The sequence below is a fragment of the Elgaria multicarinata genome, chromosome 1, assembly GCF_023053635.1.
Source record: "Elgaria multicarinata webbii isolate HBS135686 ecotype San Diego chromosome 1, rElgMul1.1.pri, whole genome shotgun sequence".
NCBI classification, from domain to species: Eukaryota; Metazoa; Chordata; class Lepidosauria; order Squamata; family Anguidae; genus Elgaria; species Elgaria multicarinata.
Window position 1 is genome coordinate 129,724,101 of NC_086171.1, and position 27,231 is coordinate 129,751,331.

General features: G+C 40.7%; 1 protein-coding gene across 1 annotated transcript in view; it reads left to right on the forward strand.

The window, feature by feature from the left end:
• COL24A1 (collagen type XXIV alpha 1 chain) overlaps window positions 1–27,231 on the forward strand; it is a 254,996-nt gene that overhangs the window by 174,059 nt on the left and 53,706 nt on the right. The window contains exons 29-37 of the mRNA XM_063136778.1: window positions 3,656–3,709; window positions 4,032–4,076; window positions 4,192–4,236; window positions 9,311–9,364; window positions 17,807–17,860; window positions 18,624–18,677; window positions 20,347–20,400; window positions 22,911–22,964; window positions 25,056–25,163. Coding sequence (XP_062992848.1) covers window positions 3,656–3,709; window positions 4,032–4,076; window positions 4,192–4,236; window positions 9,311–9,364; window positions 17,807–17,860; window positions 18,624–18,677; window positions 20,347–20,400; window positions 22,911–22,964; window positions 25,056–25,163 — 522 coding nt within the window. The remainder of the gene's footprint in view (window positions 1–3,655; window positions 3,710–4,031; window positions 4,077–4,191; window positions 4,237–9,310; window positions 9,365–17,806; window positions 17,861–18,623; window positions 18,678–20,346; window positions 20,401–22,910; window positions 22,965–25,055; window positions 25,164–27,231) is intronic.

The window sequence follows — 27,231 nt, forward strand, 5'->3', positions numbered from 1 at the left end:
GAAATACTGGAATGCACAAGAGCATTTTTAGTCTGTTGCAACTAAGAGAATTATACTTGGATTCAAACTTTAGATACATCCTGCTCTATATTTCAGCTCGTTCATTTTACAGAAACAAACATTTAGGGACCAATCCCATTTCAGACACTTAAAGGAATACTTAAAGATTATGCTGATGATACCTATGATTGTGGGTCTTGTGGCATTTTGCAGAACTGTATTGGAGTAGCTCATCTCATTCTTGATGGACAATTTCTGTAGTGATAGCTGATGTTTAACCAACTAGGGGTCTCCACAAAATTATGTCTTACTGCCTTTCTTGTTTAATGTAAAAATAAGGCATGTTGGGGAAACTTTTTTATGTCAAGGGCCATGTTCCCTGGGGAGGGGGGTGAATCTGTTGGGTGCAGAATACTGGCTGTGGGTGGGGCCCAAGCCAGATGGGACATGTGCCAAATCTAAATGCAGGTGGAATCAGAGCCAATGGTGGCCTGAGCCACCCCATTCTCTCCATCTGTCCCCCCTTTCTTCCCTTCTCTCTCTGTCCTCCCTTCAAAAATAATTCCTGCCACAATGTAGCAATCAGGTTTAGAAGAAAAAATCGCACCAACACTTATTCCTCAGGCTCTAAGCATAATTGCCGTGATTAAACCTTCCCTCACCAGCTGCAACTCTCCCCACCACACACACTCCTTCCCACATGTTGTAGTTTGATTTGGGGATAAAAGTTTCCATTGGCACCAATGGAAGTTTCCCCCCCACCAAAGCCTAATTCGTGGGGGGGGGGGCAAGGCTAAGGAGGGTTAGCCATGGGCTGGATCTGCCCTTGGGGTTGCAGTTGGGCCATATCTTATATAAGGCCTGTGGAAGCTTGGGAGATGTAATCAAGATGCTATTTTTTTTTAATTTTTGTGAACCGCCCAGAGAGCTCTGGCTATTGGGCGGTATAGAAATGTAATAAATAAATAAATAAATAAATATTGATGCCCAGCATTTTATCTCTTCCCTTTTCATCCAGCTCAAGTCTGCTCTCCTTGGCTTTCTCCATGACCAGCAATTCACTGTTCAGCATGTTGCTTGTTGTGCTTAAAAATTGCTTTCTTTGATTGGCTCTGAAAAATCTCACAAGAACTGGACAACAGGAACATAGATAGAGGGAAATGTTTCCATTACTGTCCTCAGACATGATCTACAATTTAGCCCCTCTCTTTTTCCCTCATAGTAATGGAGTTATAGCCTGGGCTACTCTGGGTGCCAGTAAACTGTACCCTTTCTCCTGGACCGCTCCCCATGCTTGGGCCCTGACCTGAGGACTCTGAGAGTGCCATTCCCAGTGGCACCAGGCAACTTGTAGGCAGACTGAAATGCTTGCCTGATCACTACTGTTCTACAGTCCTACCCTTGCAAATGGCTGGAGGCTTACTGCAGCTTTCATGTCCAGCAGAATCAGGTGACCTCAGGAGCCAATAAAGTTCCATTGCCTGTAATGGAAATTTCTGGCCTAGCTCCTCACTCCTAATGTTAAGAGCAGCTCCAAACTGTATGAAAGCCTTTGCCTGAGCAGCTGGACTGCCTCCTGACTTTGAATAGCAGAAGTATATAAGTATGCGCATATATGAAACATTCAATTTCAGAAAACCAAATTTACAATAGAAAACAAAGTGACATCTTGTAAGAGGCATGCCTGAGGTTGAAGAGTGTGTTGATTTTGTTTCTTTATGCTTCCCACCTAGAACTATTGTAAAGTCTCTTTTTTTGTAAAATCTAGTTTTAGGAGTACTACTTTTAATTGTCCCTTGGCTGAAGTGGTAAAGGAGCTGCTCTCCTGATTTTTATCTTAAAGCAGAACTTGTCTTACAGCTTTGGTCAAGAAGGTGACTCCTTCTTGAATGGCCAAGAAAATAGTTGCCCCTCAGAACCTTTTCTCAGTCCCTCTTAGAATTCTCCTCACAACGTGGAGGCCAGGCCTTAGAGTCTCAAACATGTTTGTTCTATATCAGCGAGCCTAACATAAACCAGTTTCCCTGAGTATGTCATCCTAACAGGGCTGTACTAGTGGTTTGTCTTTGTTTAGGGGAAACTGATTACACAAACACCCAGAGAGTCTACAAACACAACTTTTCAAAACAATATCTGAGGCACACAGAGAAAGAGATTGATTGTAGGACATTTTCTGTCTCCATTACCAAACACATCTCACAGGAACTTTGTAAAGTAGGAAACAAATAACAGAGTGGTAGACACTCACCCCTGCCCTGTCTTCACTTACTTGGTTCCACCCCTTTAATATGGGACTCTATCCTGGTACCAGAGTTTGTCTTTCAAGAGTTGGCAGCTACTCTTTCAAGAGTATGCTTTGGGATGCAGCCAACTGGGCAACCTTATCACCAGTGGCCATTTCTGCTTTCCTTGGGTGTGCGCACAAATTTCAAATTTCAAGCCTGAGTTAGCTGTTATATTACATGATAACTTGACCCCTCTGTAATGCATGGGTTCAATTGTTAACTTACATTTTGAATGGTCTGTGGGGGACATGAATCTCTAGTACGAATTTAGGATCCCTAGAAATCAGGTGGAGTCTAACTATTGCTGTCTTTGATGTTAGTTCTTAGGGAGATGATATCCCATCTTCCTCGTTCTACTAGAGGGTAATAGATGGAAGATGGGTCCCAAGCAGGAGATGGCAGAATTTGCTTTCCCCCCTCCCTACCCTTTTTCATTTAATTGTGTCTTGATTCCACAATGACAGCTGAGGATGAGTCCATAGGAAGTACATCTAAACTGCTAGAGACAGCTGTATTTCATGAGAACAGCCATAGCTGTTTTGGACTAGAAGAAAAAACAGTGCTAAATTCAGGTTGTTTCCACAAGGGATACTAGTTGCATTGAAATCTCTGATGGATCACTGGTGAACATTATCAACCTAATAGAAACAGTGAAAGACAGCCATCTTCAAATCAAAAGTACATCATATGACCAATGTCATGTTTTCATTTTCAGATATGGAAAATTCAAATACCACACTTTCAGCCTGATTATATGTGTGTTTACTCAGGAGTAGATTGCAAACAAGCGAATTCTGACCCTTTGGGTGATCCATAGCACTACAGATGCCATTTAAAAATTGATGCCTACTGAGGGGGGGGTTAGGGTACAGCCCATGGGGGTCGATACAGCCCATGGGAATGGGTTCCAGGGAGCAAAAATGCCCCCAGACCTTATTATTATTATTTATTTATTTATTTATATAGCACCATCAATGTACATGGTGCTGTACAGAGTAAAACAGTAAATAGCAAGACCCTGCCGCCACAGTTGCCCACCTCTGTCCTAACTCATATACACACATTATTATTATAATTATTATTATTTATTGCATTTTTATACTGCCCAATAGCCGAAGCTCCCTGGGCAGTTCAAAAAAACTAAAACAATTCAAAGTGTAAAACAAACAGTATAAAAACATGAGATAAAATACACATTAAAACGAATTAAAACATACCATACATGATTAAAACATCCTGAAAACATTCTAAAATTTCACTGGATAGGCCTGCCAGAATAGATCACTCTTTATTGCTTTTTTAAATTCTAAAATACTGTCAAGTTGACGAATCTGCACATGTTCACCAGGAAATTTATTTTTAATTTGTAGGGACCAAGAGGTCAGGACGGCCCTCCAGGAGAGCAAGGGACACAAGGTATTAAGGTAATATTTGCTTGTTTTTTCTTACTTGTGCTCCTGAAAGGGTGTCATGGTGTGATTAACGGTTGTTGTTGTTGTTGTTGTTATGTGAATGAAAGATAAATCCTCTTCTGTCAAGATGTGATTTGTCAGTTCTGTGTTGTCTCTTAATTCTACACTTGTTCATTTTGGAGTTTGATGTGTTCATCTTTTGTTAGCATTAAGAACTGATGCATTTGTGTTGACAAAGGTCAAGAGTTTGTGAGTTAGAAAAAGAATTGTAGTGATTGTCAACTGCCTGGTAAATTTACATTAAATTAGCTCTGTATTGTTTCCTTTTCCCCAGGGAGAGAGCGGTGACACAGGGAAAAAAGGCATCCCTGGACTCATTGTACGTGCCAGAGAAGTAGTTTTCTTTCTGTATCAGTAGTTACAGTAGTAATTTTAACCAGTCATTGCTTTCAAATGTATTTGACACTTGCATTTCCTTCATTTTATTTGAACAGGGCAAAGCTGGTAACCCCGGAGAAAGAGGTGATCCAGGAGCAGCAGTAAGTTCTTCATGCTTATGCAAAATATTTATTTATATTGCCATTGTCATAACATAAAACTGTGTGCTTACATTGTTTTATATCTTTCATCCAAGGGGCTTCAGTTGATCAATTATGACCAATGAAAGCTGTCCTGTTACGTTGTTCCTGCTATTGATGGTAAAACTACTGTTTCTTGTACTGTAAAACAATTGTGGGTGGCTTTAGATTGAGCAAAGGACTGGCAGGAGAGGAACAGTTTGTTTAATCTTTTTTTGCCAGCTGTTTATAAAATCACCCCCAGGATTCCCCCCCCCCCGAGGGATAAAAGATATGGGAGCCCATATTTTTCCCCCTTCATGGGCTGGAAAGTGGCTTGAAGTGGGTTTGAATGAATAAACATCTGGCAAAGAAACAGTTAAACAACCCCTTCCTCTCCTGCTAGTCCGCTGCTCAGTCTGAACCCACCCACATCTGCTTTGCACTGTATAAGAAAACAGAAGTGGGAATGTTCAAGGAGCTATACTTAAATGGGGTTCGAGTAGTTCAGAATCAAACATAAGAAAACATTTAGCAGCTGTGGTAATACATCCCACATTAAAAGTGTATTTTAAAATTTTGTTTCCATAAGATTTCACTTAAAACATATTAGGTTGTACCCAACAGAAATAGGGCCGTCACCAGACCCTAGGAAGGGGGTGATGATAACCTCTGCAGCCCCCAAAATCTAGGAAACCCTCCGGAGCAGTTTTTTGAGTGGCAGGGAGGGCTGCAGGGGGAGGAGAGAGGGATAAAGTGCCATCCCGTTAGCAGCTGCCTGTGGCAGATAAGAAAAATGCTCATTTAACAGCAGTAGCAGATGGCAGTGGCAGATACGGAAAATGCTTATGGTTGCCAGTATTGCAAACATGAGTCAAAATAAGTGAATGCAAAGTAATGACATTTGGACAAAAATAAATCTCAATGTTAAATATACATGGAGAGCATCTAAACTGTCCATGGGTTCCTAAAAATAGGAACGCCACCATGCCATGCTTGTGGATATCACTGATGGAGACAGAATGCTGAACTAAATGGACCTTGGTCCGATCCAGAGTAGCTGCATGTTCTGATATAGACCTAAACTAATTGTTTTCCTTAGGAGAATACAGTACAGTACAGACACACATGGAAATTTGAGCTTTTCTAGGGGAAGTACTATTTTGAAAAGATAAAAGAACTTGCAATGCATTGCAAACATGTTTATCTCCTTTAGTTTGTGCTCTCCCTGCATTTTGATTTCACCCTTTGCATTGCACTCAAGGCAGCTAACTAAGTTCAACCAACAACATGAAAGATAAAAACAATTGTAAGGCAGCAATCCACTGTTCCCTAGACAGCATCTGCAGGACAAGGGATTTTTCAATTTCTGGGATCTGAGGTTGGAACCAGGGTTCCAATCTTAGAGTCCAGAAACCACACTCCCCACTTCTTCCCCTTCCCCCTCATAGCTGGCACAGTTCTCTCCATACCAGCTATGTCTCCATACTCGGAAATGGAGTGTAGAGACAGGGAATAGTGTGTGGTCCCAGGGCTTGGAGGTGAGGAGATTGGGGAAGCTACATTATGCAGCTTCCTATGCATGCCCCAGCATCCGTCTCTTCTACTCAGAAGCTCAGCTGGTAGCGAAAATGCAGGGCAACCAAAACATGGCAGTGGGGATCTGCTCTGGCAGCACTGGTGTCATGTCTAACTGTACTGCCCTTGCTTTGGGAGAAGGTGTTTCAGGTAATCAATCAGAATCAGATTCGGACCTAGAGGAGGCAGCGCCAGACACCAGCCAGCCTATACCAGTGGGAGAGGAAGCTCTCATGGGTGATTCACCAGCTGGGAGTCAGCCCTCTCCAGAGCTTCTCTCCTCAAGGCCAAATCCTACACACTCAGTGGGAAGTGAGCTTTCTTCCGGAGGAGAGCGCCCCGACAAGCTAGCTGATGCTAGGGACCACCGGAAGCTAAAACACACAGAGTGGAAGGAAGGCATGAGAAAGTCGGTCCGACTAGGATTGCGCCAGAACCTGCCTCCGCACCAGGCTCTCTGAAGTTACAGGCATTTGGGAAGGGGCTTCCTATTCTCCTTGGTTGGACAATTGTCTCGCTTAGTTTGGAGAAGTTTCCAAGAGATTAGACTCTTTTCAAGTAGAGGAGATGTTTGCTGCTTAATAAAAGCTTTGTAGATTACCTAGCAAGCCTCGTCATTTGTCTCCCATCGAAAGTAAGAGCTTTCTGAGAAACACAACACCTGCATTGGATGCTTGGCAGCTTCTTACTTTGGAGGCTGCTGACTATCTTGATACGATTGTGCCCTAAAACAGATAATTAAAATCTTGAAATTAATAAATAGCACAATACTAAGCTAAAAGCAGCATGAAAAAAGAACTCAAGGAGCCCAACTAAAAGGATAACTCAAATAGCATTGTTAAAGGCTTGCTGAAAGAGAAATATTTTGAAATGCTGATGTTCTAAGTGTTGTTGTTGTTTTAATTTAGAAATCTGCTGCCCCCTTCCTGTTGCTTTCCAGAGTAACACAAGCATAACATTTATTATATTGATTTGCTGATATATTTGAAATGTACTGCTTACTAAAAAGTAGAAAATACATCGCATGGATATTTTCAGCATGAGGAGATGCAAATATGATGAAAAGTACCTTGTTTTGCCTTCTAATCTTTCTGTGCTACCACCTCCAGCTTTAGGATATTATTGCTTCTATTTTGAACTTCTTTCTGGAATAAGCTATAAAGTCAAGCAACATTAGGCATAACAGACTTTGTGAAACAGTTTTAGCCAAAACACAAATTGCCCTTTTATTTTCAATGATCATGACTTCCTATTCAGTCCTGTTGCAAAGCATTCCTGTATTATGCTACAATCAAAGTTTAAATTAAATCCCTGTCTTATTATGCTTGTCTGTTTCTGATCCCTGGTCCTGTACCCTGTCTGGTCACCATTTTGGCTTGGAGCATGAGCTCAGACACCGTATAATACCTGATCCTGATGCCTGTACGCTTAGTCTTGAGCCTGACCAACCTGACTTTCCACTTGTTGTCCTGCCTGCTTATAGCCCATCTTGAATTCTGGTCCTGCTCTAACTGCCTTTCCTGAGATGCCAGTAACAGTCTTGATTGACTGCCTATCCAAGGGCCTGTAATAAAAAGATGAACCATATATTTTATTTTCTGTGCCTGGTGTATACCTCTGATTCATAAGCTTTGGCACGAACCTTGCTAGCATACCCCTGACACTGCTCAAGAATGCTTAATGGGAAAGTATTTTTAGTCTCAATTACTTGTTTTCTGCTTGCATTCTACTTCATACTACATTTGTTTGTTTGTTTTCAAATGGTCTAGTGTGGCACAGTGTCCTGGTTCATACATGAAAATTACCCAGATTTATATATTTTTTAAAAATGGGTTATTGTGAATGCAGCAGCACTTAGCGGCTAAACAAAGCACAGACCTTGCAGCTGTGGTTTGGTTGGCATTACATGCAAACCAGAAACTCTGGCTTGTCTTTCCTCTAATTAGCCAGAGAAATAGCCCATGATTTGTTCTTGGGTTATCTCTCTGGTTTGCCAGGGGAAAGACAGGTCAGAGTGGTTATTAGATCAGTTGAATGCAAGGCATGGATCGAGGCCTTTAAATGGTGGCTACGGCTACACTTCCTTGCAGCTCCTGGTAGCTATCTCTCTTTACTGCTCTCAGATTCCTATGTCACTCGTTGGATGAGAGAGATGGAGAAGAAGCTACTTAGGCTGGGCTTCTCTGTGGAAGCTGTAGGCAACTATGGGCTCCAGAAGGCCCAGTCTCTTGTTGTTCAAAGACTAATAGATCTAGATCTACAGCATTTAAGAACTGCTGCTAACAAATCTTGCTCTCCATTGCTCTACAATAATTTTAATAACTATGGGCTCACTGCAGTTTCATATCTGTATGCTTTAACCATTCCCAAGTATAGGAGAGCATTTACTCTCGCTCGCTTTAATGTGTTGCCATCAGCATTACTAGAAGGACGATTTAGTAAGATCCCGGTTATTGAACGGATATGTCCCTGTGGTTCTGGAGCAATAGAATCTGTTGATTACATTTTGCACTGTAACATGTATGAGGAATGCAGGAGAAAAGTTAATCTTTCCTTTATTAACAGCCTTTTCTGGATGTAGCTCCACAACGTTGGTATTAATCTGTTTAAGGGATGTGTCCTCCCATATTACTGAAAGGGTCTCTATAAGTTTCTCATGACCTCAATGCAAATTAGAAAAATAACATAGCAATCCCTCTAAGAGAAGCAACTCACCAAGCTGTATTTTGTTTTTATGTCACTTTTTATCTATCCCTTGTATGTTTTGGTGTTGATTTTGCTGGTCTGTGACCGTAATAAATAACAATGAATGATGAAAAGTCAGAGTTCATGGTTCACACTTGGTGCTAATCAAACTACAGATGGAAGATCCATGGTTTGTTTAGCCACTCCCATTCAGAGCAGGAGCAGTCAGGCAATGTGCATGAGCACAGTGCATGTTCACTTGTGACATGCGAACTGGGCCAGCAGCTGCATTCACACAGAATATTATATTTTCTAGAAAGACAGTAAAAGTAGCATATGAAGCTCAAGCAGAATTTGACAATGCTTCTTCTGTTTCTCACACCTATTAAGACCAACCAGAAAACAGCAATCATTTGTTATTGCTTCGATATATTGATAGTGCATTCCTATACATAAGTTCAATGGGACTTATTCCCAGATATAGGATTGCAGCCATACTCTTTGGTACATGCATTTCTGCATGCTCAAAGACTATTAAGGAAACTACTTACCAAGCTTGAGATGTTTTTAATTGTTAAATTACCGATCGAATTTGTTTTTGGAGTCCTTTCCCATCAACCACACCAACTCACTTGGTAGGAACATATTCATGAGGTGCAAAACAACAACAACCCCGTTCACTGTCACCGAAGGGATTTTGTGAGCAATGTTTTGGATTTGCAAGCCAAGGAATGAAATCCCTTTTATATGGAATTTGAAACAGCTTTTTTCTCTGTTGGCTTTGTATTTTCAGGGTTTGCCTGGTCCTCCTGGAAACACGGGAGACAGAGGTCCTACGGGTGAGCCAGTAAGTTGATTTCCATACTCTTTAATAACATTCTTAAATGCCATATTGCATTCCTTGGATAACAGATTTGGTATGTTACAGTGTAATTAAGAACACGTGTTAGAAGAAGCTATTTTAAGGCTACAGTCCTATGGTCCCTGGGAAGAAGTCCCCACCACAAAATAGAGCAAATATCACTCTCGCTATCCTTGGAAGCTTCCTCATTGCAAACGTGAAAATGTCCACAGCCCATTTCCCTGATACCTACCTAATCAAGTGGCAAAAATACATCAGCCCTAGAACTGGTGTGGTTACCTTTCCTCTCATAAAGCCCACCCATTTCCCTGATTCCCACCCAAACTAGTGGCAAAAATACACCAGTCTTGGAGCTGGTGAAGTTAACTTTCCTTCCATTGAAACCCATGTGGGCAGGAGAGGGAAAGAAAGCCTGACAAGAAAACTGAAGGGGGTGGGGGGTAAAACCCATCCCTGCAGCACCACCTTCCACCCTTCCAGTGAGAGCCTGGAAGAGCACAAGAATTGTCCACCTCAGATCCTCCTCCCTTCCTCCCTCCCATTGTGGGATTGCTCTGTAAGACTGCCACTCTACACACACTTATCTGGGAGTAAGTTCCATTGAATTCAGTGCAACTTACTTCTGAATAGAGTGTAAGCCAGTGTTATTAATCTCCATTGAATTCTGTAATAAATCACCCTGTAGTAAATAGCATTTACAATACAGTCTGATAGTTACCCTTTTAGCCTTTGGTAGCCACAAGGAAAATTCTCCCCAAGTTGGCACTTAACAACTTCAACACAGAACAACCCAGTCATTTCCACCTATCATCACAGGAAACATTCAGCATTTGGTACATCACTACACATATAATTTTGCAGTGTTTGCAATAATGTTACGAACGCTTAATTTTGCATGTGGTGGCACAGACACACCTTGCCACAAGCTCAGGCAGATGGAAGCCAATACAGGCAAGGATGATCATATGGTTACAGTATATCCCTGCTCATGATCTTTGAGCTTCTCTACACACAGGAAAAATCCCGCTCCTTACCGTGGCTTTCTTCCTCACAGTAATCCCACCACTGTGCTGCATTCCTCTACACTCAACCACACAATTTGTTTTCTTCTTGGAAAGACCCCATTATGATTTAATAAGAAAGCGCCATCTAGTGATGGAGAGATCCCGCTTTCCCCAGATATTATCACTATCTGTGTTTTTTTCAAACACGCAATTTCCAGGGGATAATACAGGAGACATTCTGGCTGTTAACGACATTGTGTAATGGACCCACAAACTTCCATGAGTGGCCAATCACGAACATGCTATGAATCGCTCATTTAGAGAAGCTCTTTGTTTCTCCAGCACTACCAATTTCACCTGCCCCAATGCCCCTTGTATCCTTAAATGACTCCATGCATACTCCAGTAATGACCATTGGGCCTTCGAACTCCATCCACAACACCTAGATCAGGTATGGGAAACATGTGGCCCTCCAGATGTTGTTGGACTGCAACTCCCATCATCCCTCACCATTGGTTATGCTAGGTAGGTCTGGTGGGAGTTGCAGTTCAACAGCATCTGGAAGGCCACATGTTTCCCACCTCTGACCTAGATGTTTTACACTCCAGGTTTTCAGGCTAAGTACATGCAATGCGCTCTCTCATTTTCAACCGTTAGTACCTCTCCCCTCTTGCTTTTCTTTCTCCACTCTCAAAGCTTAAATTGTAATTTTCTTGTCTGTAATGTGTGTTTTTATTTATGCCATATAAGCAAGAGGCTATGATTTGTCTTTTTTGCTTATGCTGTGAAATGATATGTACATTGATAATGATGTGGTGATGATGATGATGATGATGATGGTGATGATGATGAAAATATAATCCCATGCATCCATATAGTTGTGTGAGTAGGCCATTACATGTATAAACAGTGTTTATACATTACATGTATAAACAGTATAAAAGCATCCATTTGTTAGATCAATGTTCTTTTCACCCAAGGACGAGATCCAAACAGCCCTTAAGCACGACTCCACCATTCCAGCGACAGAGGGTTCAAAAGCGCTTTATTGATTAGTAATCAAGGCCTGGTCTCTTCAAAGGGAGCAATCAGACAAAAGACATAGGGAATATGGTACAGTATTAAAGCTTTCAAGGGGCAGGGCCCAGTAGCAGCATTAACCAATCAGAACATAACACTGAGGCATAGCTAATTATGCTAAACAGTCCTGTAAACAATACCTTTGGCCTGACAGTAAGTTACAGAGAGTTAACTCGTGCTTAAGGGCTGTTTGGATCTCGTCCTTGGTGAAAGAACATTGATCTAACATGCTGACTTTAATAGGATCACTTTGGTAGAATTCATCCAACAGGAGGTAGGCTGATACAATCCTGTATATTATGCAGGCTTCATGCTGCTTAGAGATCAGTACACTTACACTGTATGTTACACAAATAGTATTTAAATATAGATGTTAGTCGCTTCTGTGTTGTTTTCTGCTACAATTTGGTCTAGTCATTTAATAGATTTTAGACCTACATTCAGTTGGTGTGTTAGTATTATAATAAAAGAATCCTTCCACAAATGCCTCACATTCTTTCTGCTGAAGAATATCTTGTTTATGTTTTCACACAGATCCTTTAAATACACAGTCAGCAATTACAGCGTAGAATCAACTGAAAGTCGTAAACATGATGAAATCTAGAAATGCCAAATGTAATACAATAGAATATTTGTTTCTGCTTGACACTAGAGCTATGACTTCATATCTCAAAAAGGCAGCATTCTTTCTGGAATTTCATTTTTGTTTCTGAAAAATTGCTCTTCTCAGCAAGTGATGTAAGATTATACCAATACAGTTCTTTATATCAAGAATACAGTCCTAAGATTTACACCACTGTCAGTTTTTCAAGGATTGGCTTTGTGCCTATTTATTTCACAAGAATGCCTCCAGCCAGTTGTTGCATAACCTTTAATTGGCTAGAAAAACCTAGAGAGCACAGAATAAGAAAAAGCAACTATATTACACTGTATGGAAAAATTACCGAGTGTGACTGAGCCACGTGTGTTCTCACTGATTCAGTTTGCATATAATTCTGGCAGATCGTGTGTTAATTAATCTATGATTGCTGGGGTTACATGCTGCTGCCATTTTAAATATGTAACCTGTGATTGCCCCAATTGGAAGTTGCTTCATGACGAGCAAACCTGGACACTGTGGGTTAATCACCCAAAGTTAACCTAGCTGTTAGATTAATTTTGGGGTTTTAACCCACAATTAACCCATAGTGTCTGGGTTTGCACATCACAGAGCATCTTCCAATTGTGCCAGTCGGAACTTGCATATTTAAAATGGCTGTGGCACACATCACGGCAAAATATGAGTTAATTAACCCAGGATTTACCACCATTATGTGTTAATGTGACCACTAAGTGAGCTCATGATGGAGATGTGAGCAGCCACAGCTTCTTAATACATGCACATGTAGCAAAATGCACACACATGAAGTCTCCACAAATGACAAATCTGCATGCTGGATTGCATGTTACTGCCAACAAGGAAGTGCTTTCAGTGACTTTAAGAAAAACAGAATGGGTTGAACGCAGACTGGAGGATAATGAATGAACTCATATCTGGCAGAGGCTCCCCACGGGAGGAAGCAGGGAGGCATCAGGTTAGGCAAAGCTACTTTAGAGCCATGACATTGCTACCCAAACCTCCATGTCAAAGGCTTTTGACCATTATAACAACTGTCTATAACAAGAACATATAATTAAAGTGGAGCCCGCTTGAATCATTTCAAGGAATTATCTCATTGCATCACACATTTAAGAATATATTTTAATATAATATATATGTTTGAATGAATGAATCTATTATTTTGTGAATGGATTGCCGGCTGTGCTTACTTACGTGAAATACCTCACTTATCAGTGGATCAGCAAGAATAAAACGGAGATATTACCGCTACAATCCTGTACTCACACTTACCTGGTAGTAAGTTCCATTGAACACAGTATGGCTTACTTCTGAGTAGACATGCATAGATTTGCGCAGTAAAAGTAGTATAATGTGTATTTAGAAATGTACCACTTCATGTTGTGAGATTGCAGAGATGGATCCAAACAGTGAAGAGGTGTTCATTCAGTGTTCTGAAAAAGATGGGTGAGAGGCTCTCTGAGCAAGCAATTTGCCTGTTTCGTAACAGCAGCTCTGGAAGTAGCTTTTATATTTTAAAATTGTCAAATTCTCAATGTAGAAGGAAGATCTATCGACTTAGGTTGTAAGGTAGTGGTAAATATAGTGTCTAAGGAATTTCACTTAGATGTCACACCCTGTCATTATAATTTTTTTGTTGGCAATTACCTGTCTTTTTGGTTAGAACTGAAAGAGCTTCCAATATTGTTCACTATATGTTTTGGCTTCTGATTTTTCATTGGAGTCATGAGAAAGAAGTGTCTGTGCCAAGCCTGTCTGAGCTCCGTGGGAATAGTATGGAAAAATGTTTGGCTGCTCACTCAGACCCTAAGCTTTATGACATTGAAGAAGGAAAATGCCATGGAGGTGCTGCAAGGCAATTAGGCTGACACACAGTTTTTTTTCTTAATGGGGAAATTTTGTTCCTTCAAATTTATTTTTTTCATTTTGTTTAGAATTTAGCAAGCTCCCTATTACATTACCAGCAGTGCCGTTTGCTGTGGTGCTAGATGAAAGGAAGTAAAACAGTTGCAGCAATCCATGAGCTAAAAAAGATACAAATAGAAATAACTGCTCTTTTTCTCATTGCATTGGTCCCACAGAAATATGAGAGACAAAGGAGATGAAAAGCTTTGCGTCTTGGACCAACAACAAATATTGCTTGATGTACTTTGCATTTGCATCTCTGAAAGGTTTCTAACAGATGCGATAGTCCAACATCTTTTTCCTTAAAATCAAAGTGGCACAAATCCAACACATTCCTGGTTTATTTTGGCAAAGAATTTTATTTTTAAAACAGATGAATATAAACCAGTGTTTAGGCTCAAAATTGTCTCTTCAGTTTTGATTTGTCCCACTGTACATCTTGTGCTGTGTGTATTCCACATCCCCATACAAGCCCAGTATCTGGTGTCTAGTAAAGGAATTCAGAATTGTGAGTTTTAACTTCTATAACAACAAAAACAGCAAGCAGTTCTCCATTTCTCACAGGAGAGCTTGTGAATAATTCATGCACTTCCCATTCATTGTTCTCGTTCTAAAATCAAAAGTATTTGAAAACCTGAATTGCAGAAGGCAAATACATTTTTGAAAACCTTGCAGTTGAGTTCAAATATACTTCCTTTCCTTAAGTGCAACGCTTCAAAAAATAAATAAATCAGGATGTAGAGTCCAATGCAAAATGTGCATAATTTGAACATATACACATATCCAGCCTTTGAAATGAAACTAATAGGTTTAGCTGAAATAATTCCATTGCTTTCTGCATTAACTCACAGGAACATTTCTTCATTGTAAAATTCATAATATTACTATGAAGGCACTGATATGCAATACATTTTTGTGTAATAGCTATCCTGAGTAAACTGGGGGTGCTTTCAGACATATGAAACATCGTTATGTGGTGAGACAATGATCCATGATCAGATCCCTAACGCTTTACATTTTAGCAAATACTGATAAATTCAGTATATGCTAAATACTGAAATTAGCAGCATTTGCTAAATTTCAGATTACACTGCACAGATGGTAATCTAGCCCAATTTTCTTAATTAGAATCACCCTCCCCAGCTGCTATTTGCCGCATTAAGGGACACTTGCATGTACAGAAAATTTCAGGGGGACAATCTTCATTGGGAATATGATGCTAGGGAAAGAGTTAATCCCCGTCTTTGGCTTTTATGTGCTAAATTTAAAGAGATTCAATCACAGATCACTGATATGTCTTCTAGTAGTTTTGGTATTAGGACAAATCATTAACTTATCTAGAGGGGTATCTAAATGGAGCTTTTACTCCAGTTCTACTCCAACCCCAAGTCAATAGTGTCAGATCGTGCATGCCCCTCTCTGTAGCTAGCATGGTGTTTCTTGCCCTAAATCCATTCCCCCCCCACAAAAAAAACTTATTTTGTGACAGATTTTCCCATAACCCTCATTTGGTGCAGTTTGGGAGTCCTTGTGACCTCAGCTGGCTTCAGTGCAGGCTGGTGGAAGCGGCGCTGATTGGTTGAATGAAAAATTGCATGGAGCAGGGACAGGGTGAGAGTAGAGGGCTAAACAAGACTACCCGGAAGTAACTCATTGCCTTCCATTGCACTTTGCCGAATACAGGAATGGGGAGGGAAACCAGCACTGCTACTTTGAAATTGTGCTGTTGCGAACATGGGCTCAATCGCTGCCTTTTTACTCTTTACTGCAGTTGTGCACTTGGGGGTCCCCCCTCCCACCACAAGGAGAGAGGGGGGCAGGAGGGGGGATGTTTGCACGTCCACTCAGTTGTAACTCCTCCATTTCGCTTTATGAGCATGCAAACAGGGTGTGTGTGTGAAGTCTGTTGATTCAAGATTTCACAGCTGTGGGGGAGCACAGCGGAAAGAGGGTGGGCGCCAGTCGATCTGAAGCAGCCTAGGTGCACGGAGGCATCCTTCGACTGCTGCGGAGTTGAGCAAAAGAAAAAGTACTTTCAGAGCCCCGTCATTAGTCACTATTTGTTGTGCATTACAGCCGTGTAACCAATCCTGCGATGTTTTGGGGCAGAATATTCCATGTTCAGTCCTGCCCATGTATCGCAGTGGTTGTCACTTTGCAACTGTGATGCTGCGGGTTGTGGTGGTGGGGGTGGTGGGGTTCAGCGGTAAAAGCAGCCCTGTGTAGCTGGCACCATGCTCAGTATTGTCTACTCTGTCAGGCAGTGGCTTTCGACCAGAGATCTTTCCTGAGCTCTGATATCTGGGGTCCTTGAACTGAAGATGCTGGGGATTGAATAAACCTTTTGCATGCAGTGGACTCCTGAATGATGGCCCCTTCTCTTTTATTAATGTTAAACTAGTGGTACCCTAGTTCTAGCATTATGCTGCCTTAATGTGATGACCAAAATATTGCTTTTGTCAGCTTGGAAGCAGATTGCCCTGGATATTGGAACTACTGGGGAGGAAGCAGTATGTGTGGAGGGGAGGGCGGAGGGGGGGGAATGAAAGAGGGAGGCTTGCAGGAAATGCACCTGGGAGACCAATGGAGCTCTTATATTCCACTAGTTAAGCACTTTGTACAATGGTGGCAGGAACTGGGTCACCTTGCTTGCTTGCCTGTGAATAATCACCTTCCTGCCTACCCCTCTCCCTGGGCATGGCTAGACAAGGGGGGTGGAGGGGGATGATCTCGCAATTTTATGATTGCAATATCGTCCCCCTCGTCTACACGCGGCGTGCGGCGTCCCAAGAGGAAGAGGACATCACGCCCACCATTTTGGATTTTTTAAAACTCAAGATGAGCACTCCTTTGCAAAAGTGAGTTTTTTTAAAAAAAAACCTCCCGGTCCCCCCCACACCACCCCTAAGGAGCCTGGGTCCCAGCTCCTCACGGTTACTCACGAGGAGCCAAGACAAAACTGGCTCAGGATCATCCCGAGAAAAATCGGAACTAAAAGGTAGGGATCGTCCCTTCTTGCTCCTGAGATGCCCTGTGTGTCATGTGGACACACAGGGATGATCCCCGGGATATCGCCCCGTCTAGCCATGCCTCCTGTTTTTCTATGGATTCACTCCCCTTCCCCACTTCATGGCATCAAAACAAAATGTGTGTGTGCCAGTGTTAGTGTGCACAGTAATAGTTTATTACTGTGTAGTAATACAAAATCGTAATAAAGCAGCACTTGGGGAAAAAATGGACAGCAGTGGGGGATGAATAATTGTCAATTCAAGAGGAAAAGGTTAGTATAAGAGCACCCATTGTTAAATGTAGAACACAAAGTATACGGCAGTTAAGTTAGAGTAAACGGGGCATCTCAGAGACTTAACATTTATTGTTTCTACAGCACCAGAGTGCCACCAGGCGCACATTCTCTTTTCTTTGAACGAAAGGGTAACAGGGGTTTTACTCATACAGTAGATCCTTTCACTTAATTTCATTCCAGACTGTAGACTGGTTAACAAAACAAACCAGACAACAAATTAGATCATATCTAAACATGGTCTGTATTAATCAGAAGAAGGACAAAATGTAGATACAGGCTTATTTCTGGTCCAAGACAGAAGAGGAGAGTCCTCAAAGTAATCTTTTGACTGAGCAAAATTCTGATAGGCAATTCTGATAGGCATTAATATTAGAGATACAGGTATAAAAATGCTAAAAGCAATCCTTTCATTAATTTTCTTTCACAACAGTAGAGTTGGCTTAGTACATGCTGTATTAATTTTTATGAAAGAAATACTGAATGGCATGCATACATAAGGTTTTGTTTAATACTAGGGACCGAGGGGACAACAAGGTGATGCTGGTCCTGTAGGAGAAACGGGCTTTGAGGTAAGGATCTTACCTTTAGTTTTTATACCATTATAGAAATCCATTGCAATAATATTTGTTAATACACTAGTGTTATTTTTATTGCATGCCATCTTTTGAATATTTATAACTCATTTCTAAACTTGTCATATTCTGAGTATTCAGAATGCTAAGGCACTTGCTGGTGTTTCACACACTTCATTCTGTATATGTGCAGAAGAATTGGTTAGGTCCTATCTTGCCCCCACAGTCTATTCAAAGTCCAAAAGTTTATTATGTGTGAATAACAGCCACTGGTTTGGCGTCATTTTATTGAAAAACAACACGTGTACATTTTGAACATTACTTTTAAGTTCTTTAAGCAAACCTAAGTATTCCAAGGTGATAGAGGGGAAGAGTGAGTGAATTGGAATTACCAGGTATCTAGCCTTACAACACAGATCAGTGGGAAGTGTAGAGGATGTGGGCATATGAGCAGGAGACAAATATGGTAGCTGAGAAGAGACAAGGATCATCAGTGGCCAGAATTGACTTGGTTGAGATAAGAAGTACAGAGGCCCATAGAAGCAGAGATCTTCCATCACTTTTAAAGGTACTGATGGGACATAATTCAAGAACCTACCATTAACTATGGGTGGGTGGATTGGGGGAGGAAATAACTTGGATTTAATTTTCTTTCTTTTTGTTGGTCATATGACCCTCCTCGTGTGCTTCATGTTGCGTTTATGTTGGGAAGCATTCAGTGGTGGACAGTGGGATAATGTTAGGTATGTTTTCAATACAGGGACCACCTGGCCCAGAGGGAGAGCCAGGACCACAAGGAGAGCCAGGCACAAAGGTAATTGTTGGAACAGCTTGTTTTATAGGTGCCATTTTGGAGAAAGAGACAAAAGGCGGTTGTCTCCCCACACATATACTTGATGTCTCAGGTGACATTTCATTATGTTTCGCCACAATTTCACATTCTTTCTGCCTTGAGTAGATATTATTACAGATTAAATAGACGTGTGCACAGCAGAAAGTCCTGTTTAAAAAAAAAAAGGGCTTACTGTCTTGCATGGATTGACTTGGTATAGTGAGTAAAAAAGACATTGGCAAAACTCAGCTTCAGGGTGCAATTTGCCTACGCTCCAAAAGAATACACACGTCACTTTCAAATTTGGTCCATTTTTGCTGCAGCCCATGTACAATTGCTAGGAAGTTGTATGCATTTCATACAAATCCATGTATGTATATTACAAATGGGGGTAGGTGGGCACCATGTTGGAGATCCAAGGGCGCCATGGCACCTGTGGGCACCACATTAGGGCCCCAGCTCTAACCAATCCCTGGGGAAACATCCTGATACAGCTTGACAAAATTTAGAGGCTTTGATGATAGTTTTTGTTGTTTCTCTCCAGTCTAGGCTTTCTCAGTCTGTTTAGTGAGATGTTTAAGATGAAAAAAGGACGTCCTTCCAGATGACTGAATTGGGAGAGGGGGTATTTTATAAAAAATTACAGCATATGGAAGGAAGTCTTTTTTCTTTTCTTTCTTTTTTTAGGGAGTTCGCAAATCTCACTATAAGCAGTCAAGGAAACCCAGGTTGGCAGAGAACAAGCAAAACGTACAATAAAAGCCTCTGCCATTGATCTGAGGTGTGTCAAGAAGTGTCATTCATGCTTGGATAGACAAATTCTGGAGTATACAGGTGCTTTTCCCAATGCTTAGGAGCATTACTGGTATTAGCTGGTATTTCCTAGAGCCTTTCAGATTTCTCTTGGGTTGTGTTTACTTGCTCTGTGTGAGCAGCAATTTGAATCCATGGCTAAAATGGTGACATTTTGAACCAATTTAATATAATATGACGAATATTATGGGTTAACTTAGCACTCTTGGTGGGGCTGGACAAGTGATTTCTTATTTCTGAATCAACCTGAGAACAGCTTTCCCATAACTATGAAATAATATTTTTTTAACTTAGCACCATTTTTGGTGGAAGGCGGGGGATATAAAATAAATAAATAAATAAACTTTCGGGTTCATAAAAGCATTTAACTGAAGACTCTGCTACCCATTGCTGTGTTCAGAAAGAAAAGCCATGAGTTAATGGTAATATTGCAGTAGGCTCAGAATGAATAACACACATGCATGTATTCTGAGGCAACCTTCCTTTCTCCTGAAAATGGTCTTCTGCTTGTACCTTATATTGAGAATATTAATGAACTTATATGTCAGTTTTGCACCGGTCAGTTTTGCAAACGTTGCTGGAAAAAACCCCAGTTAGGTTGTGCGTGCAACCTGGAAAGGAACTACACATTCGCAATAATTACACACCTGCTGTATGTCCACTATCACATGTGAAACAAAGTAACCAAAAGCAAATTAGGATTTTATTATTGCTTGGGCTTGTTTTATAATCATGTGACACCATGAGACATCTGTTGTGTCAAACACTGTCATATTTTGCTCTGTTGTTCCAGCTCTGTTGTCTATGCATTTGATGATATTTGTGTTACATGTAACAGGGAGATGCTGGACCTGCTGGCAACACTGGAGAACCAGGAGAACAAGGTTTAAGAGTAAGTGGTAAATATGAAACATATTCTGGAACAAAGGGAGTTCTATTTTAGAAACACCAAGTAGTATGCAAATTATGTATTTAGAGAAAGGATAGCCTCTTTGACACCTATACCTGGAAATCTCCCAGCACCGCAGTACGATTGGTTAGTCTGTCCATAGGATTTTCATGGTAAGAAAATTCAGACATGGGTTACCATTGCCTTCCTCTGAGTCTGGATGCATCATAGTCTGGTGACTCCGCTTTGACAGTTCTGCCTTGGGTGACTCTGCTAGGAGTCTAGCTTATGTCTGGACTCCTGATGCCATTGCTGTCAAATTCCTTATCATTCTCAAATCCCCTCACCACATTAAGGTGGTGTTGAAGGAGAGTTTTATGGATACTGTGAACAGCGAAAAAAACAAATAATTGGGTTCTAGAACAAATTAAGCCAGAACTCCCACTAGTAGCGAAAATGCTGAAACTGAGTCTATCATGCTTTGGATGTACAGTGAGAAGAAATGACTCATTAGAAAAGTCAATAATGCTAGGAAAATCAGAAGGTAGAAGGAAAAGAGGAAGACTAAACAAGAGATGGATTGACTCCATAAAGGAAGATATGGACATGAAACTAACTAGAGTGACCAGATACAAAGGAAGGCAGGGCTCCTGCAGCTTTAACAGTTGTGATGAAGAGGGAATTTGACCAGGTGCTGCATGCATACAAATGTCACCTGCTGAAATTCCCTTTTCTGTATAACTGTTAAAGATACAGGAGCCCTGTCTTCCTTTTCATATAGTCACCCTAACTTTAGGCCATAGAAGTTTATGACATAATAAGTTTGTTAGTCTTTAAGGTCTGACAAGATTATTGTTTTTTCTATAACACAGACCAACATGGTGGCCCCTCTGGAAGTCCCTAAAGCTGAAATGCTTAAACAATGAAATCTATTTTGGGAATCAAAACCTGGTATTTATAGGCTCCTCTTCAACCACTTAAGCCAGGGGTGGGCAACATGTGGCCCTTCAGACTTTTGCCATACAACTCATGTTAGTCCTAGCCAGCATAGAGTTGGGTGAAGCATGATGGGAGTTGTAGGCAAAACATCTGGAGGCAAAGAGGGAGGAAATTCCATACCCGGAAAAAATATTTATTGGTAGGTCCAATGTATTTCAGGAATCTTTCCTGAGGAGCCTATCAATAAATCTTTTTCAGCATCTGGACTTTTCTTCCCCTTTTCCTGTTTGTGGTGCAATCCTGTTTTTGTTACCTGTTTTTTTCAAAACCTGGAGGGTCAGAAGTTGGCCATCCCTGATATAGGCTGTGTTAGATCTGGGTTCTGGTTCTGCCATGTTCAAGTCATCAATCAGTTTCTTTTGGTTACCAAGATGAAACAAGCCACTTGTACAAAAAGATGTCAGTTTATTGATATGAAAAGGATACAGAAAATATACATGCAAAGAAAGTTCACACTTCCTTCCTGCTAATCAAGCTCTCACAGCTGGGTGTCTGTCAGCCCCCCCCCCCCCCCCACACACACACTAGATGGAAGCAGTTCTGCCACAAAAGTTCTCCAGGCTGACCCTGTACATTGAGCAAAGCATGAAGCCTTGGATTGGTTCTTATAGTCTCCTCTACTAGATGCCTCACTCCCTCTCAGGAGCTGACAGGCTATGTCCCTCACCCATCTCAGAAGGAACCGGCGTGGGTGGGCTCCCTTTCAGAGGTTCTTAAAGCAACTAAGCTTGGAAAACTATTTCCCTTTCTAGTACCTGGTTAGAAATGAAAACCTCACAGCTCATTTAGAGATAAGACTTTATGAGAAATGGGTGACATAACTAAGAGAGACTGGGTTCAGACACCATTTATTTATTAAATTTATGTACCGCCCCATAGCCAAAGCTCTCTGGGCACTTTACAAACCATGACAACCAATGCTAGTTTAAATAGTCAATGATTAGTTATTTAACCCACTGTGGGTTATTTCCTTGGCCACCATTGGTTATTTCATCAGCCACAGAGTCACAAGGCAAGAGTGGTCAAAGCAGCTGCTGCTGTTCTAGTCCAGATTACAGGATAGATTTTCAGCAGCAATGACTGATGGGATACTAGCAGGAGGACTGAGGATGGGAGAGGGGATGAGTGAGTCAACTCATTGTGGACTAATAGTCAACTCAACGCTGATCCTAATCCACACCCATTTTTGTGAATGTTAAACCATATTTTAAAAGTTCAGACCTCCTTGATCTTCTATTCTTCTCCCATCACACTGTCATGCACTGATCACTCTGCCAGGATTTGTTGTGATAATTTGTCTTTGTCTATCCCAGCTATCCTTATCCTTTTCAAGCAAGTTTGTGGTAAGGAAAGCAAGATAGCTGCAGTCTACCTTAATATATTGCCTGTCCTCTCTCTGCACATGTTGTTCCCTCTGCTGTCCTACCCTGGGGTAATGTACCTCTGTTTCAGGTATTTGTACAGCACAGTTTTTGGAAGTGACAACATTTGGATTTATTTCTTCTGAAAAATAGGGTGCTCCAGGACCACCAGGGGAAGATGGTGTCCAAGGGAAAGATGGATCAAAGGTACATTTTAACACCCTAAGCATCATATTTTTGTTCTTTTGTTTCTTCTTCTTATTATTTATTTATTTATTTATTTATTTATTTATTTATATAGCACCAACAATGTACATGGTGCTATACAGAGTAAAACAATAAATAGCAAGACCCTGCCGCATAGGCTTACATTCTAATAAAATCATAATAAAGCAATAAGGAGGGGAAGAGAATGCACCAAACAGGCAGTATAAAAGTCAGAACAAAATCAAGTTTTAAAAGCTTTAGGAAAAAGAAAAGTTTTTAGCTGAGCTTTAAAAGCTGCGATTGAACTTGTAGTTCTCAAATGCTCTGGAAGAGCATTCCAGGCGTAAGGGGTAGCCGAAGAAAATGGATGAAGCCGAGCAAGTTTCTTAAATTAAGGTTGTCTTTAAAGCACTTGCCAAAGCATTAACATTAATGCGTCGGCATAGATAGAAATACTCTAAGTCCTGTTGTATAATAGAAATGCTGCACTTGCAGCAAGAAATCAGAGAAGCAAAAGGCACATAAAATTCACCACTTAGCACAATTCCTGCTCGTCAGAGCTGTTGCCATCACTCCTCACTATCATTGTGGATGGAATGTGTTCCAAGTATGTTCTCCTATGGCTTTATTAAGATCTGTACTGCAGCCTCCATATAGACCTGCAACAAACGTTTGAAGAATTAGGAGGGGTCTTGCTCTGTGCCTGGGAAGCAAATGAAAGGAATAGTTTAGGATATTTGCATAGAATTTTACAAGTGTGGAGCACATCTTAGGCTCGGACCAGCAATTTGGTCTCAGCTAAAAGATTCTAAGCTTTCCCATTCTGCATCCCTCATTTTGATGTCATTATTATCATGTTGTATGAAGTAAATCCCTAAGATAACTACAAGTTCAATCGCAGCTTTTAAAGCTCAACTAAAAACTTTTCTTTTTCCTAAAGCTTTTAAAACTTGATGTTGTGCGGACTTTATACTGTTAGTTTTACCCTACCCTGTACCTGCTTACCCTACCCTGTGCCTGTTGGCATTCTCTTCCCCTCCTTATTGTTTTACTATGATTTTATTAGATTGTAAGCCTATGCGGCAGGGCCTTGCTATTTACTGTTTTACTCTGTACAGCACCATGTACATTGATGGTGCTATATAAATAAATAAATAAATAAATAAATAAATAAATAATAATAGTGAGTTTGCAATAAGTTGTTTCTATCAGAAATGTTTTGCCATCCCAGGATCGTTCCACATGGATTTCTCTGCAGGATTGGAAGTGCTATTTCATGCTTCTGAATCCTTCGCTCTGATCTTTCATAGGCTGCATTTGCATGTCACTTAACTCATGACTCGTGGCTTCATAAACCAAAATGTATACGAGCAGCATGCTGGTGGACACAACCTGTTTGCTCTTGCTTTGCCCCCCCCCCCCCCCGTCCTTTGCGTGTGCAGAGAAATCCTCCAAGGACCTTAAGTGGCGGGCTGTAAGATAGGGGAGGAGACACTCCATAAGGTCCCTATCAGTCTTTTAGCTGCCTCACATAATATTATGAAAATCCCACCCCATAAGACAGGGATTGTAAGAAAGTAGGTCTCCAGATGTTTTGGGATTCCAGCCACTAGCATTCCTGACCATTGCCCATGATGGCAGGAGCTTCTGGGAACTGAAGTCCAAGACATCTGGAGATGTACCTTCTGCCCAAATCTGCCATAAGACATCCACAATGCACTGCAAATGTTTATACACACACATGTTTACACACCTTTTAGCACCAGATTAACGACATTCTAAGTGTCTTTCAGATTCCCTTGCACTATTTATCTGCAGCTGTAAAAGTTGTTAAAAAAGGATAAAAACTAAAATAATTTCTAAATGTATATTAGAACTGACGAGTTCTGCATTTGAATTACAAATATATTAAATACAAAAAAAGACATTGGTGTCATGTGAAAGCGTCATATTTCTCAGTCCCAGTCCCTGTTTAAGTGTCTACCTGAAGAAAAAGAAGGTTTTAAATGGAACAAGGTTTTGCACAATGGTTATGCTTAGTAAACTAATACCATCCCTTTTGACCTTTATTATGCATATGGGTGCTTTTAGGGGAGTGCAGGAGACAAAGGGCTTCCTGGAGAAGATGGTGAAAAAGGAGAGACTGGAATTCCAGGAGTTACAGGCTTTTCTGGTGAACCTGGCATAAGGGGCATTCCAGTAAGTAATATTAGAATTAATGTGCAATTTTGCTCTTAAGTATCTTGGGTCTTATGCACACTAAATGAGTGTTCCCTCATTTGAGTCATGTAGCAGGAGAATGGTGATAAAAAAAATTAAAAACCTTTTATAAGCTCTTAAAATAACACAAGGCATTGGGGGAGGAGTTCTACTGCTCTTCACCAGTGATGTCACAGGCACTGACCAATAGATGCCCATGATACATATATAATACATATGCATTATAAAGAGTACTCACTACTGCGACTGCAATTGCTATGTTAGCTGCAAGTGGGGAAATTGCCACATGGCAAAAATGCTACCTTGGAGAAAGGTGTTATGATTCTTCCACAAGTAAGTAACAACTGCACAACTATTGTACAGCAATTGTCTCTACAAGCCTTGAAAGTCATGGCCAAAATTGTAACAGCTGATTGGCTCATAAGAAATACATCATTGATTCCAGCCCAGCTATACTTGGATGGATTCTTTCTCATAGCTAGCACTAATTAACACTTATGCTGGCAACCACAGTAGTGAGACCACATAGTGGGTGATTGTGGTTAATTAACTATGTCTCAGAATGACTTCAAATATTAAATAGTATCACCTGTACTCCCAGTATTCTTGGTTTCACACTTCTGTGCCACCACTTCAATTGTTATGGGGAAGCATGAAAACAGGAAATGCACCTCTCTTGTGTTTCTGTTTCCACTGCTTGTCCTGCATAAAAAGTCTCTTCCAGTCCTATGAGTATATCCAGCAAAACATTAGTTGATGCACAATGAGAGCTGTTTTGCTTGCAACGTTACAGCCTTGTAATGAAGTGAAATGATGGCAAATCCTGCTGTATGTGTCTTGCTCAAATTCAAAGTGTTCCATATGATGATTTCTTTAAAAGATAAAAATAAAATGTAACCCAGACTATGCTTTAAAATGTAGACCTTAAAGAGAAGATACATAGTATCATAAGAGACACAAGTGTAGGGTTGCAGTCTTATACACGTTTCTCTGAAGAAAGTCCCACTGAACTCAATGGAACTTACTTGTGAGTAGCCATATCTAGAACTATAATGTAAATGTTTCCTCCATGCAATATATCCTTTATCATCTATGTTCTGCTTTATGATCTATTTCTTCCTGATTCAACTCTTCTTTTTATTACTTTGTAATGTGTATTTTAAGGGCTACACTTTACGATAAGGCATCACTATAAATGTTTGGTATTTACTAGGGGTGTGCACTCCGCGCTGAAAATTTGACGGCGCTCCAAGTTTTCGGAGTGGAGAGGGGACGGTTTTAAAACTGTCCAAAACTGGCAGAGTGGAGATGCGCGTCATTGGAGCGCCGATCTGTTTTCAGATAACTGTTCCATTATAGTCTATGGAATTGACAAAAATGCTTATATCTCTGTCATTTTTAAAGATAAACAGATGAAAGTTGGCACCGTGATAGCTCTGAAATAGGTCTTTAGCAATGCCAAGTTTGAAGCAGATTTGTTCATCCCTTGATTTTTAGGATTTTTTTATGTTTGAGGGTTTAAAATTATTTTAAAAACGCTATCAGTTTTAAAGATATAGAGATGAAACTTGGCACTATGATAACTCTTACGTAGGGTTTCAGCATCAGCAAAGTAAAGGAGAAAAGCTCCCTCCATAAATACACAAGGGTGAATTAATACAGAATAAGAGAGGAGGGTGTGTGTGTTTATGGGGGGATGGTTTGAGCAGGATTTTTTTTAAAAAAAATCCTAAAAATCAAGGGGTGAATGGATCTGTTTCAAATTTGGCATGGTTAAAGCCCTGTGTAAGAGCTATTATGGTGCCAAGTTTCTTCTCTTTATCTTTAAAAATGATGGAGATGTAATCATTTTTGTTAATTCCCATAGACTATAATGGAACTTAACAAAATGAAAACAGATGCCGAGAGACAGAGCTGTTCTGAAAATCGGCAAGGAGAAGTGCCTCAACCCTAGTATTTACTACTAGCCCAGCCATTCAATTTTTGCATAAATCTAGCTAAAGTGTAGCAAGTCACATACAACACCCTACTGTTATTATTAATAGCA